Raw genomic sequence first — 15,733 nt, 5'->3', positions numbered from 1 at the left:
TGTGCTAAGTACTTGTTTTCGATTTAAAAACAGTTTTCTATATAAGCAGTATATTATATATATCCATACGTTTCTTAAGAGTTATAGGTCGTATAGATTTTTATCGAATAACTGTAGTTAATATATTTGAGTAATAATAATTCCAGGATTCACTCTTCAATGAAATGATAGACGATAATGAAGAGGACAATGTGCCACCACCGTAAGTTTAAATCTTTGTATTTAATCCGGTCAAATTAGACTAAAAAATAGGGGTAAAGTTACAAAAATTCCCACTTGGCTGAATATTGGTAGGATTGCTCAATACACTATTATAAAGGAAATGTGAAAAGTTCTCATCGATCCGGCACGTGCAAAAATATTTACTCGGTGTCAAAGTTCACAAACACTGGTTTTTCGCGATTTTCAGCAAAATGGTAAGTTTTATCATAAAATTAGTACACTACCTCAAAGGTGGCGTGGAAACGTGTGCATATTACGACGATTACAACTCTTTCAACTTTTTGAATCGTTATATCTCAAAAACGGTGGCTCTTAGGAAAAAAAGTATTTAGACATTTTTTATAGATAATTATCTGATCTACAATTTTTGTCTAAGCTAATGTATTGAGCAATCATACCAATATTCAGCCAAGTGGGAATTTTTGTAACCTTGGATGTCTAAATTGACCGGACTAATTGTAGTTTTTGTACAATTATATTTTTTTTCTAAGTGCACTTACATACGAACAAGAACGGATACCTTGTGTCAGGCATAGGAAGCTGATCGTATCTGTGACCAAGTCCAAGGCCTAAAGAACCTCTGTCTATTTATTAACAGTATTATTTTGTCTGTTGGACCCAACATTGTCTATGTTTCCCAAGTTTAAGTTACTTATATACATTATAAGTAACTTAAACCAAAAAAAATGGCGATTAAAAAGAGTGGCGGAGAGTTTATTGCCAGTTCTTCTCTTCCGTTCTACGCCCTTGATTTGAGAACTGGCAGTAAATGTAAAATAAGAAGCACTAATATGTATTTCTTTACTGACAAGTCATAAGTGTACATTATGTTACCTACATGATTAAATGATTTTTTTACTTTACTATATATTTATAGAGACGCATACAATTTAGAAGATGAAGAATTGGATGAATCATTATCTGCACTTGGGTATGTTTATCGGCATTCCTTAGATTTGGTTCCTGTTATGAATTATATTGCGTAATAAAAAATCTTTTATCATATTGCAGTCGACTCCCGATAATTTGACACTCGTTAATTTGAATCTCTCGATAATTTGATTTTTTTTCTGGTCCCTTGAAAAATACTCGATAAATTTAATAAAATCAATTATAATTGGTCCCTTCGGTAATTTGAAGTTGAAAAAGTATTATCTTGCTCGCCAACATGCGATAATTTGAAATCCGGTCTTCCCTACTCTCTATAATTTGAAGCGTTTATCATGCACATACCTGTCGTTTGTTTACATACATGCACAGACTTGTCAATTGTTTACATAAATGTTAATTGTTATAATAATTGTTAATACATAATAAGAATATAGAAATAATAAGTAACAAATTTTGATCAAATTCTTATTTCCTTCAGTCGCCCCTCCCCTTCGTGGTTATTCAAACACTTGTTATTTTGAACTCTTGATAATTTGAAATTTATCTCTGGTCCCTTGAGTTTCAAATTATCGAGAGTCGACTGTATTTACAAAACTCGACGTTTCTAGTACTTCGACTAGAAAAATGTGGTAAATTCACGTTTGTTAATGTTTTAGTTGAAATTTTTAGACTTTATTCATTAATACTGACTCATTATTTTTTACTTGTATCTGGTACTTAGTTTCGCCGTTATAAAGAACTCAACAAATTGCAATTGGATCCAAAATTGTGATATATTTTATATGTATTGTAATATTATTTAATCTGTAAATAACTACCTACCATAACGTTGCTCGCTTGAGCAATACAATAAACATTTTAGTTTTGCAGGCGGACCTACCGATCAATGGACCTTTAAGTATGTCAAACTCACTTATTCATTCGCTACCTGAGGGATTAGGGTCTCTCTATACCTACTTTGAGTAAATAAAAGATGTCTATTGTCGTCTTTTATTTACTTAACGTGTAGTACATTTGAAACACAAGATGCTCAAATAAAATATGTTGCAAGAAATTATTGTAAAATTTTAAATTTCGCGTTTTGATACATAATTTATTTTTTAACAGTGAGGTACCGTTTCTTATAACAGAGTTGTTTAAAAAAGTTGTTTCACAGATTAATGTTTTTTTTAGGAGTTTGCACAACGACAGTTTGAGTGTGATACCTTCACATGTTCCTGATCATGACCGCATAATCCACTACGAAAAGGTATAATTCAATAGTTAAGATATATAGATAATAAATATCGCTAAGATGAACAAAGTATAATTATTGTAAATCATACTATTGTATATACGTAATCGTTATATGATTAATATATTAAAATGTGCCTAAGCCTTCTTGTCTATTCCAAAGCAATTTTTATTCTTAATCTTAAACTCTTCCTAATTTAAAATAAATTTCTGACCAGAATTCAGTTATAGTAGGGGAGCCCGCGATGCTTAATATGCAGTTACTAAATCGTCATAATTATCTGTCTGTAAGCCCACTAAACTAAGGGTCCACATGAAGGAAGGAGGTACAAGGAGTACATTACTTGGTGCAAGGTTTCTCCCCATAATTAACTGACGCGCTCAAGTAACGCGCAAAATCAAGGCTACCTACTATTAGCTTTACACACCATGACACCATCATATAAATCACGCCCGCTCTACGCTCTTGATTTGGTAGTAAATGTAAATTTACATCTTCCTTTTTTAATATTATCGTTCATTAGTTACCAATATGATTAAATACATTTTGATTTGATTTTGCAAATATATTACCTACATAAAAGCAACAAAAACAAACAAAAGTACTTGACAACAAGAATTGAGGGTTATAGAACTTTGTGTTTGTTGTTGCTAACTAAGCAAAAAATATTAGCAAGAATAAGTCTAGGCATGTCAGATTTGGCATAGTGGCAGCTAGTTCAGGTACTTTTTTTTAAATCTAAAAAACGATGTCGTTCACTGTATCAAATGATATATACAGACATGCCCGATGAAACAATGTCAGGCAATGAAAATGGACTCATTCATAAGAACGCTGCCTCCTTATATGCAAGCCAGTCCATTCACCCAATACGAACAAACGTTTGATGAGTACGAGCCCTGTTCTCCAGGTAAGACATATTTGCCCATTTTTATTTATAAATCTGGAATGGTTTAGCATTCATCGAGTTGGCAAATCGCATTTAAAATAGATTTTATAGAAATACCTTTGTGTTGGAGTTTCACACTTTTTTCAATGATAGAATTGCCAGATACGTCACAATATTGTTTGGTTTCAAAGTTTTCGATATACGGTATGGTTTTCTTCGAATTACATAACAGATAATATGTGGATCTTCATTAGGAAGAAATACCCCATAGTGAATTAATACGGCGGAACTATTTCCAACTCTATTTAGCGAGGCAAACGGGATCGCGCCTTTACTGTCGTATAACCTATACAATTTGAAGCGTGGTAATTTCGTGTCAATGACACGGTGTCATTGATAATTTCTTGGGGTTTATGGATCTTAAACGATTGATATTAAAATTTGAAAGAAAGTCTGACAAGCCGTTTGAATATTTTTTGTTTTTATATAAACAACAACTTGTATGTTAAAATAATTGTATTTTTCAATGGATTCCATTGATAATTTTTACATGCGACGTTGCCGTTTTGCGTTACGCTTTTGTGCAGAAAGAAAGGAGATATCGTAAATGTATCTTTGGCAAAAGACCTTATCTTTTGACCTCTTTTTGATTGACTTGTCGCGGTGACTGAAATCGGTTATGTAATTCGTCCATGCGCAGGTGCCGATCCCTTATGCCGGTAATGATACATAGAATGTATCAATGTGTTGTTAATACACGGAACAAACGCAGGCTGTAATTTCCCCGTACTAGATTATCTAAAGTTAGTAATTCTTTTTTTGGGAAAGGGATACTCTTCTTTAATAAAATCCCAGAGGCTCTCTGCCTTTCAATAAATTTAAGAAATGTATTAAAGAAAAGGTGTGTAAAAAGGCTTACTATAAAGTCAACGATTATCTAGTTGATAAAAGGGCCTGGGACTAGTGCTAGACAGGCTACTTCTAATTAATTTGCGATATTTGTTCTAAATAAGTGTTGTTTGATGATTTGCTGTTTTAAAAGAGTACCGAGAGTTTTTTACGCCGGCTTTTTCTCTCGGCCTACACCCTCTGTCTTCTTTGTCGATGAGTAGGGATGCCTACAAATTCAAATTTAATGACGTGGAATATTTTTATTTTAATGTATGATTGGATAACAATGTAAACGTTGCGTGACACTGTAAAACTCTTAGGCTAAGTTCAGATGACCGCGCGGTACCGCGCGGAACAACGAACCGCGCGGTACAAGATCAATATAAACGGTAATTATCGTCTACATTACCGCGCGGTACCGCACGCCAACTCGCGGCGCGCTCCGACCCGCGCGCGGCACAAGTTTTGCAAACCTGTATCGACCTGTTCAGTTGATCCGCGCGGCTTGAGACGGAAAGACACATAGATCGATGCAAAATTAGTACCAAAGATATGGTATTAATTATTTGGTGATATGCAATATCTTATCCATTAATTGAGGATTTTATATAGAAGACTGAGACGTCGCAGAAGAAGACAAAGACGATACTGGGTGCATCCAATTTTAAGTGACAGACTTTCATCCAGCCTGTTTGTCACTTTGTATCCCGACTTGAGGTTACACGAAGATAATTTTTTAACTATTTCCGGATGTCAGTTGCATCCTTTGATTTTTTATACGATTCTATTGAAAATGATTTAAAATCCAGTGAAGATGCTATAAGATATTGCATATCACCAAATACTTAATACCATATCTTCGGTACTAATTTTGCATCGATCTATGTGTCTTTCCGTCTCAAGCCGCGCGGATCAACTGAACAGGTCGATACAGGTTTGCAAAACTTGTGCCGCGCGCGGCCGCGCGGAAGCGCGCGGTTCAAGATCTTGCGCGCGGGTCGGAGCGCGCCGCGCGTTGGCGTGCGGTACCGCGCGGTAATGTAGACGATAATTACCGTTTATATTGATCTTGTACCGCGCGGTACCGCGCGGTCATCTGAACTTAGCCTAAAGGAGACGAGCACTTAAGTAAATACGAAACTCTTTCTTAGTTACTAATTTCTATCAAAACAACAGAACAACTGGAAATCTTGAAGCAGAGAATAGAAGAGAAGAAGAAAAGGGAAAAGGTCGATTTCCATCTGCTTGAGGAGAGTCCGCTTAGTGAATGGCCGCAGACTATAGATGGCGTTGGTGTACAGACGTCAAATACATCCGTGTTTTTGCCCCCCTGTATTTGTGGCAATGAGAGTGTTTCTGACGTGTCTAGTATTGAACGAGTTTTCAAAGGTATTAAAAACTAATGTCAAACAAGGTAACCATTTCAGTTTTCGTACCACTAAATTATGAGTTTGTAAAACGTCCTGTTACCCCCATGGCATGAAGCAACTAATTAAGGGTTTCTAATTAGACCTATTATTTATTTCAACTCAAACATTACACTATTGTTTAAGCCTAAATCAGTTTATACATGTTAACATGTGCTTATTTTTCTGTCTGTTGTGTTTACAATATAAATAAAAGAAATACCCGTCGAATAGACAATCTTTTCGGTTTTTATAAAGTTGTTTAATAAGACAGTGTAAGAGTATTAATGGTGAGGGTTAGGAAGGAAGCAGAATAGGACCTGATTAGAGATGGCTAGTCTATTGCAACTATATCTAAATCATGACATGGTGTCTTCATATTAAAAAGTAGCTTAGATTATAGAGTAAAAGATAATGCTGTAGTACTGATATTTTAGTGTTTGAGGTACACCAAATGAAAACCATAACAGAATTCACTAGCTTTATTGTCCTCTGACTTACATGGCGGTTATAGGGCGACTGACTGATCCACGTGCAAGTGGAATTACGAAATAATGATGCGTAGACAATATTACAAATACAATTACGAAATTTCTATATAAACAATAATTACACCACTACATACACCCCCTTCTTAAAAAAAAATGAGTAGATACATATAAACACAAAAAAAAATTGACTACTGAAACTTTTAAATACAAACTATGACAAAGTGTAAATGTTATAAATATATACACAGTTATAAATGAATTCCATATTTTTCTTTTAAATCTAAATACAAATTGGTTTTGCAATTAGCTGAACAATCGCTGAAATTGCAATTCCCTACTTACTAAGTATGTTGCTTGCAAATCAAAACATAAACCTAACGGGTTGCTTAACACTTCTACCACTACGCGTTTTTAAAGGTTCATTAACCTGCTTATGCTGATCTAAGTTTCCGCTAACCTGATTGTAATTAAACTCATCTAGTATATACGCTGGCTTTACACGGTCTATTGAAACGTAAGAAATTTTATCATTTATTGCGATCTTAAAATTCTTTTTATTCCTTTCCAATACCTTGTAGGGTCCGCAATAAGGTGGTACTAAAGGTTTCCGTACTGCGTCTATTCTCAAGAAAACATGTGAACAGGAACCTAAATCAGCATGTACAAACATATTTTTATTACTAAACTCTCTAGATTTAGGTTTAATACTATTTAAAATATCTCTCAATCTAATTATGTACGCTTGCGGATTCTCTATTTTACTAATACTATCGCTACAAAATTCACCAGGTAAACGTAAACAATGACCTAGAGCGAATTCCGCTGCGCTTATGTAATCGCTGTCCGCCTGACACGCTGCTCGCAGACCTAGCATCACCGTAGGTAATTCTGCGAACCAAGCTGCGTTATTATTTAACCTCGCCATCAATGCCGCTTTTAAAGACCTATGCCATCTTTCTATTTTACCATTTGCCTGCGGATGATAAGGGCTAGTACGTGTTTTACGAATGCCTAATATTTTCATTAAATCTACGAATAAATCGCTCTCAAACTGCCGGCCTTGGTCTGACGTCAGGAAAATTGGGCAACCGTACCTACAGATCCAGTTATCATAAACTGCTTTTGCAACAGTCTCAGCCGTCATATCTTTAACTGGACAAATCTCAGGCCATCGTGTACGCCGATCTATCATCGTCACGCAGTACCGATAGCCATGTTCCGTCACGGGTAGTGGTCCTATTAAATCGATATGCAAATGTGCAAAACGGTCGCCTTCCTCAAAAGTACCTAACTTAGACACCGTGTGTCGCACTATTTTACTTTTTTGACATTGAATACATGTCTTTGCCCAAATCCCTATATCCTTGTTCATATTTGGCCAAAATGCTTTTTTACAAATAAGTGTTCGCGATCCCTTTATCCCTGGATGCGCTAACCCATGGAAATAATCAAATATAGACTTTCTAAACTCTTTCGGAATGTATGGACGAATATTTTTAGTAGACGTTTCGCAATAAATCAAGTCATCGGAATTATTTAAGTTCATTTGTTTCAATTGTATGCTACTAGCGGTACTTGTACTCAATAAATTTGCTAACTCAGCGTCATCGGCCTGCGCATGGGCGATGTCTACGTATTGTATCGGGTTCGGACATGTTATCTCTTCTATCCTCGACAATGCGTCCGCAACTGCGTTCTCACTACCTATTACATGTTGGATGTTATTTGTAAATTCGCTAATAAATAACAGCTGTCGCGCCCTTCTAGGTAATTCTTTATTTGAGTTTAACTTACTAAATGCGAATGTTAACGGTTTATGGTCTGTATACACCGTAAAATTCCTACCTTCTATTAAGTCCCTAAAATAAACGATGCCTGAGTAAATCGCCAAAAGTTCCTTGTCATATGTGCAGTACTTCTTTTGGGATTCCGTAAGCCTTTTTGAAAAGTATCCTAGGGGTCTCCAAGTGTTGTTTTCCTTTTGTTGTAACACCGAGCCGATACTGAAATCGGATGCGTCGGTCATTAAAGCTAATTCTGCGTTTGCAATCGGATGCGATAAAGTAGCGGCGTTCTTTAAATTCTCCTTACACAATTCAAATGCCCTACTAGCCTCGTCTGTCCACTGTATCTTACGCTTATCGTTCTTTTTTGCTCCGTGTAAATACCTATCTAACGTTCCCTGTACTTTCGCGGCGTTTGGTATGTGATTTCTATAGAAGTTTAACATGCCGAGAAACCTGCGAAGGTCAACAATAGTTTCTGGCTTCGGGTACATTTCAATAGCCTGAACTTTGTCGTGTAACGGACTAATACCTTTTTCTGAGACCTCGTATCCTAAAAAATCTATTTTTGTTTGACCAAAAACGCATTTTCCTAAGTTAATTGACATACTGTATTTACTGAAACGCTCGAACAATAGTCGCAAATGCTTTTGGTGTATTAGCTCGTTATCTGATCCAATGATGACGTCATCAAGGTACCCGAATACATATGATTCTCCGGTCATATTCTTATCATCTAAACTATTCAAATGTTCTATGCCTGCTAATATCGTACTATTTATAAACCTTTGGAATGTTTGTGCTGCATTACGCAGACCAAACGTCATCCTTGGGAACTCAAAAAGTCCGAATGGGGTAATAATCGCGGTCTTTTCAATATCTTCCGGCCTAATTTTTATAACATGATACGCTCGACAAATATCAATTTTTGAAAAAACTTTTTTGTTATGTAAACCATAGGTAAAGTCCTGAACTCTAGGTATCGGATAACGGTCCGGTTTTGTTATTGCATTAAGCATTCTATAGTCCCCACAAGGTCGAATTTCACCGTTCTTTTTAGGCACTACACGTAGTGGGCTGGCCCACGGACTACTCGACGGTCTGCATATCCCTAACTCCTGCATCAGCTGGAATTCTTTTTTAACTAAATCATACCTGTGAGGTGGCAGCTTCCTTGCACGCGTATACACTGGCGGACCTGTTGTCTCAATATGATGATAGACAGAATGCTCTGGCACTTCCTTAAAAATAGGTGGACGCGTGATTTCCTTGAATTGCTCAAGTAATTCCGCGTACGGCTGGCTACTACTAATAGACTTCACCGCTCCTATCGAGTTTACACTCTTTGTTCCACAAACGTACAAATTAGTAACAAGGTCAACTAATCTATTATTATATAAATCAACGGATAATCTAAAATTTCTTAAAAAATCTGCCCCAATTATTGGTTGCTTAACATCGCACACTATGAACGGCCATTTTAAATCTCTCCTAAGACCAAAAGTTATTGTAAAATAACATATGCCGTATGTTTTTATCTCGCTATCATTAGCCGCGTATAATTTAAAATCGCAATGAATTAGTGTGCGTTGTTTAACACACCATTTCGGGATTACAGAAATATTAGCTCCTGTGTCTATCAGGAAAGTAAACTTAGATAAACTATCCCTAACTAACAAACGGTGATTACTAGATACCTGTCCCTCAGTACATCCGTCCACCGCCTGCGGATATACTGGTACTAGTTTCCCGCGCCGCTGTCTGTCTTTACGCCAGGCACAAGGTTCCTCGCACCTCCTCGCGTTCTTCCTCCACCGGAAATGAAACCTGCAGAGCCACTCTGGATCCCCTGGAGTCCTTCTTTTGTGCGACGCGGACCTGCTCCTGTAGCTTTGATGGCCGCGACTCCTGGGACGTCCTTGATCTTGTTCCTCGCTGCGGAGTGCCGCAACTTCCAGCATGAGCTTGTTTATTTGCTGCATGAGCCCCGTAATTGTGTCTGCTACAGCAGGCATCTGTGGTGCTGCTGATGATGCTCCGGCCATGGCTGCGATTTCGCCGTTGTTGTGCGCTTTCTTCGTATACTTGCACGACAAATTTTTACATATTTTTGTGAGTCGCCCCGCCCTATTTTTATTTTCCCTTTTATTCCTTTGGATCACATTGAATCACGTCGGGCCGCCCGCGAATCACGTCGGGGTCACCAGTTTAGTGTTTGAGGTACACCAAATGAAAACCATAACAGAATTCACTAGCTTTATTGTCCTCTGACTTACATGGCGGTTATAGGGCGACTGACTGATCCACGTGCAAGTGGAATTACGAAATAATGATGCGTAGACAATATTACAAATACAATTACGAAATTTCTATATAAACAATAATTACACCACTACAATATCATAAAGATTTTTCATTTTTGTTTAAAACAACACTACTTGGTTAATTTCAAAATTCTTACACCTTTACTACGTTCGTTATCTTTGAGTAACATATTTATTTCCCATATATTTTAATATCCTGTTGTATGAAGCCTAAGAAGGTCATTAGGTCTAAGAATCTAAGTTTGAATAGTTCGTTTTAGTAGTTAGTACCTATACTCACACGTTTCCTTCGCTTTTTAATTACCGATATTAGGATTTGTCATTGAAAATCGTTTTGTATGCGATTTGTATATCTTGTCTGTTTAGTAATATGTAGATTTATTATTAAAATAATCATCATAACCAATTTTTTTCAGTAACCGACTTGATACCTTTAAAAGAAAAGTTGGAAAAAATCAACCAGCAATGCTTCTTTCGCAACGACGTTGATTTTGATCGTTTTGGAGTTATTGGTCAGGAATATGAAGTCAAAACGTAATTATACTACTTAATTAACTTTTTATAATAATGCTATTCATAAAATCCAATTTCACATTTCTATTATAAATACATATATACTTTGTTATATTTTTTGTATATATAAGTAATATAGGTGAAACTGTGCTGTTATGTTTGAATGGGTAATGTGTATTCCGTTTTTGGCTTTTGTGTACAATGTAATTGTTTGGATATTGTTTAGTGTGTTGCTGTAGGAATACTGTTGAGCAAATAAATAAATAAATTTAGCAGCGAACATAGGAATTGGGTCGCATTTTTTTAGTCCGCGAAATGTGAAAACTTGAAGAAAGCGCGAATAAGGAGCTTTTACTGTAATCCAACAGCAATAAGTGTATTATTGTACAATTTAAATATCTACCAATAACAAGCACATGCATAATATACACTACTATTTATGTTACAAGTCTCGAGATAATGTTGTATATTTTAGTATTATTATAGTCACAAGTCTACAGGAGCTTGAGACAAAATCACTTTTGACATGCGCCACGTGCGCCAAACGAATTTGTATGGTCACGTGACTAAGCGTGAGGTCATCTCATTCATATAGAAATTGTTTTAAAAAGTGACTAAGCCCCAGGCATAAGCAAAAAACAAAGAAAAATAAAAAATGTCTTTTTAATATGTTAAGCATTATTATCAGCTTTATGTTTAATAAAAACTATTTCTATTCTTGTAGATCCCCGACAGAAAATTTCGCCAAGGACAGACTACGAAACATAACGAAAATACTAAAACAAAATCCCAGTTTATGCGAGATATTCCAAGCCAACATACGTTAAAAATAAACGATTGCGTGTACATGTATTTATTTCTAAATATTAAACAATTATAAATAATACGGACATTTTAAAAATACTAAAAATACAAGACAATTAATTGATAAACTAATTAATTAACAAAGGCATCTGGTATAAAATTAATTTGTGTAATATCAGATATATCCTTTTGTATAGAATTGGGTAAATCGGATTCAGTATCTTTAAATTCTTCGTTATCAAGATAGTTGTCAAAAGTCCTCTGATCAATGATTTCTATTCCTTCAAAAAACACTTCCGATCTGATTTTGTCAACGTCTTTCAACTTTTCGACAAAATCATCCGGTGTTACTTCAGTAATACTTGGCTTCGAAAAAGATTTAGCAAGCTCTATTCGAGTTCTCTTTTCTGGCATTGGAATTCTTGATTCTTCTACTTTATAGATTTTAATATCTTCTTTAGGAATTTTCTCTTCTGATTTAGGTCTTGATAGGTCTTCAAGCTTTGGTATTTTGCTGTTGGTGTCACTAATTTTTAATACAAGGGGTTTATTTGGTACAACCACGTCACTTACTTTCGGCGAAGGAGGACCTAACTCGAATGGAATGACTAGACTATTCTGCAGTGCTTCAACTTCTTTGCGCCTAGATTGTTTTCTTTCTAATTGCTTTTGCAATTCATCAATTCTTTCATCTTTCAGTTTTAGTAAATTATCTAGATGTTCAACCTGAAATCGAAATAAATCTTAATATATATAAATTACGTGTCACGTTGTTTGTCCGCTATGGACTCCTAAACTACCGAACCGATTCCAATCAAATTTGAACACCGTGTGCAGTTTGATCTAACTTAAAAGATAGGATAGCTTACATCGCAATTTATACCCGCAATATTATTTTATTGCAAAATATTTGTTTATTATTTGATAGTCACAATTCTAAAGTGTGTGTTGAAAGTACCAACGTTTCACATAAGCTACAATTTAATGGCATTACCACCAAAAAAGCATGGTGGTCCACATGACTGGTGTTCTCCTACAGTTTCCCTTGAATAAGTTACTACTATGTAATATAACTAAAACCTGAGCCACAGCAACGCTTGGCCGGTCTGCTAGTAGCATATACATAGTTGAATTATGATCTATATAGTTATCATTGTAATAAGAACCAACGTTTTTGGTTGGTAATATTATACTGTAATAATTAAGAGAACAAGGTATTTTATCAACAAAAAAGAAATGTCGGAATTTACGTATCTAACCGTTAACGACTACCTACTTCAGCCAATATTTAAAAAAGGACTATCGATTCAATTTGTTGCTAAAAGGTCTTACACTGTACTAAGCTTAGTTGCTAAATAAGCTGGGTATTAAATATTGTAGGTACCTGAATTAGGGTCTGTTTCACAATGTACGGATAAGTTCTACATAAGTTCCAAATTAGCTATTTATTAATTATTGGTAGGATAAACACTATTGTTGCGTTTCACGACTGTCAGATAGCGCTATTCGTCACATAAAGTACGTCATAAGTTATGAGTCCGATGAATGTCAAATAGCACAATTTATCTTCCAAATAATTTATGTGTTGCATAGCTATTTGGTACTTTATCCATACATTGTGAAACATACCCTTAATTTTATAATCACTATTTACATGATACGTTAATTTTAAAACAAAACACAAATTATACCTATCATTTCTATTTTGTACAACACTTTCGTAAATCTTCAATTTTTTTTCTTCATTATCGTGTATAGCATAATTTGAGCCTATACCTAATTATGCGCGTTGTGTGTTGTGCGTGTTGTGTTAAGAGTTCCACCTTAGAGTGTAAGCTGCCTGAGTGTAAACTTATGGGCCAACAAAAATAAATTTAAAAAAAAAAAGGTTGCGTGTACTTATGTACGCGCGTAAGAAGTTATACTTCTTTGGCATTATTAAAAATAGTTTTTAATTGAATGCAAATAATTAATTACAATTAAATAATCAAAGACTGGAAAAGGAGTCATTATAGTCAATAAAGTTCAGTTTACATTTGAAAAATTAAATAAATAAATATTTATTATTATTCGAATGTTGTTTTTAAATTATGTCCAATGCCGTAGCATCTTCCGTGGGCAACTTCATTCTGTTAATTTTGTGTCACGGTGCGCGCGCATCGCAAAATTTCACTCTCATCAATTTTTCATAACGCGCCTAAAGAAGTACCTATAACTACAATAATTGTACTGCACTAATTAGCCCTTGTGAAATAGAACGGCTTATAAGTACCTTTTGTTTAAGCACTTCAATAGATTCTTTGGCATCTTTCATCTCCTCTTTGAGCGACATATAGGAATCGTAGCATACCACCTTACGTTGAACGGTCTCTAGAATACCATTAATACGCGACTTGACCGGAACAACGAGCACGTTTGCTGCAAATATACATTTACATGAATTTTTGTTAAAATGTCTTTGGTAACAATATAAAGTGTTTCAATAAAAGTAGAAAGAAAAAATATTTCTTGTAAAAAGGCACGCAACGTCTTCCACAAAAAGTGAAAAAAAAATTATTTTAGTTACTTTTTAACATTTATTTAAATAATCACATACATGTGACCTATTTTACCTTTATTTATAATAATATTATAAAGAGATAAAGTTTGTGAGGGCAATTTCTGTATCTACTGAACCAATTTTGGAAAAGCCACGATATTTGTGAGTGCCATAGGCATTATAGCAACCCGAAGAAAAAATTTAAGGTTTGGGGGTCACGGGTGCCTATGCAAAGTGGCAGACGGGCAGGAGGCTTACCTGATGTTAAGTGATACCGCCGCCCATGGACACTCGTACTGCCAGAAGGCTCGCAAGCGCGCTACCGGCCTTTAGAAATTGGTACGCTCTTTTCTTGAAAGACCTTAAGTCGAATTGGTTCGGAAATACTTCAGTGGGCAGCAGTTCTTTATAGAGAATTTGTATACATATCTACATTCAACCTATTAGCGTATGCGCGGTAGACACATACTTCTATAGTACCGTTTTTTAAATTAAATTTTTTTTGTATCATTCTTTTTAATAAATCTTGACACCCATACCCATAAAATCGGTTTCACATGATTCTGATACATTCATATTTCATTCATACCTCTATTTGCCAATGAAAATATTGTATCTCCATTTTAAATCATCGTCAAAAAGTTGGTACTGTACCTTCATCGCCACAAGTCTCGTAGTAACTGCCACCGCTTGATAAATTTTGTTCCTGGTTCATACTTCTGTTCAGCTCTTCATCCCGGCGAATCTTATCACGGACTGTAAAATAGTTAACCCTTGTAGGAAGGAATTATAGTACTAATAATACATTTAAAATTATTGCTTTGATTCAAACTGTATTTCAAATATGATTGCTAATAAATTAAATTAGGCGCAATCGTTTACGTGTGAACTGAGAATTTAGTAGTGGTAGCCAAACTTATTTCTTTATGATGCAAAGAGATGTTTTATTCTTCAATTGCTGTTATATTCGAGATTAATTTGTACTTGAATATTGTACTTTCTGATCAGGTAGGTAGAATTTCCTTACCCATAATAAGTACTCTCTCGATAACTCCCGGTGCACAGTTAGCCAGTTGCTCCATTGTGTTGCAGCATAAATTGAGCCTTAGTTTCTTAAGGACCTTTCTATTTAAGGTCATCCAGTTATTCAATTTCAAAGAGTGGCTATTTCGCGGGGGATAATTGTGCATTTCAACAAGTTTTGGATAATGGACGCCTAAGATCTCAGCTAGAAGTACTGAAACATTTGGAGAGTAATTTAAGGTCGCTTTATAAATATTATTTTATTAATTCTTTAGATAATAATATCAAATACACATACTATGTAATAATTAATACATTAAGAGGGTTAAAAACCGTAAGTTTCCGCAACTTAAAACTTTGCAAATCGCTTTCTTTTAGTGAGTACTATCTACAAAAAAAATATGGGCATTCAAATCGATGGTCCATATTGGAAAGTTTAGCCATTAAGAGTACACTACTTACTAAATTTTTATGTTTGAAAATATTATACATTATGTGGTAAGAAAAGCTATGTATACCTGCATCGGAAAAATCCCTATTTATCTTTTTAGTGGGACGCGAAAGTTTGAAAGTGTCCACCCAGGCCAGCACCGCCTCGAGATCGGACAGAGCTATTGGCGTCTCTGTTATAGACATTATTTTAAATTATTTGTTTATTTTTAATTTATTTCACAGTTCTGATTATACGTTGAGAATTTCGCGTTTGTCATGACAAAAATTGT

The 15,733-nt window shown here is 35.2% G+C and overlaps 2 protein-coding genes across 2 annotated transcripts in view; one reads left to right on the top strand and one right to left on the bottom strand.

Moving 5' to 3' along the window:
* Positions 1-11,588, top strand: part of LOC125063337 — a 27,931-nt gene extending 16,343 nt beyond the window's left edge. The window contains exons 12-18 of the mRNA XM_047669740.1: positions 147-202; positions 1,100-1,153; positions 2,287-2,362; positions 3,128-3,257; positions 5,304-5,516; positions 10,549-10,666; positions 11,370-11,588. Coding sequence (XP_047525696.1) covers positions 147-202; positions 1,100-1,153; positions 2,287-2,362; positions 3,128-3,257; positions 5,304-5,516; positions 10,549-10,666; positions 11,370-11,472 — 750 coding nt within the window. The 3' untranslated portion in view covers positions 11,473-11,588. The remainder of the gene's footprint in view (positions 1-146; positions 203-1,099; positions 1,154-2,286; positions 2,363-3,127; positions 3,258-5,303; positions 5,517-10,548; positions 10,667-11,369) is intronic.
* LOC125063338 (sperm flagellar protein 1-like) lies at positions 11,292-15,733 on the bottom strand. Its single transcript, XM_047669741.1, has 5 exons — positions 15,530-15,733; positions 15,016-15,225; positions 14,643-14,744; positions 13,722-13,867; positions 11,292-12,175 (listed from the first exon to the last, which is right to left on the bottom strand). Exons 1-5 carry the CDS (start codon positions 15,645-15,647, stop codon positions 11,582-11,584), a joined length of 1,170 nt encoding a protein of 389 aa, XP_047525697.1. The 5' UTR covers positions 15,648-15,733; the 3' UTR covers positions 11,292-11,581.

The sequence above is a fragment of the Pieris napi genome, chromosome 3, assembly GCF_905475465.1.
Source record: "Pieris napi chromosome 3, ilPieNapi1.2, whole genome shotgun sequence".
Classification (NCBI taxonomy): Eukaryota; Metazoa; Arthropoda; class Insecta; order Lepidoptera; family Pieridae; genus Pieris; species Pieris napi.
Note: the sequence above shows the minus strand (reverse complement) of the source record. Positions and strands in the feature narration are given on the sequence as shown.

Bases quoted from the DNA above. Each gene is read 5' to 3' on its own strand.
- LOC125063338 (XM_047669741.1), bottom strand. From the start codon at position 15,647: ATGTCTATAACAGAGACGCCAATAGCTCTGTCCGATCTCGAGGCGGTG. The intron at 13,868-14,642 runs GTACAGTACCAA...GTATATTTGCAG, and splicing joins CGAGACTTGTGGCGATGAAG to CAAACGTGCTCGTTGTTCCG. The intron at 12,176-13,721 runs GTACTTATAAGC...TTTCGATTTCAG, and splicing joins TTGAAGTGCTTAAACAAAAG to GTTGAACATCTAGATAATTT.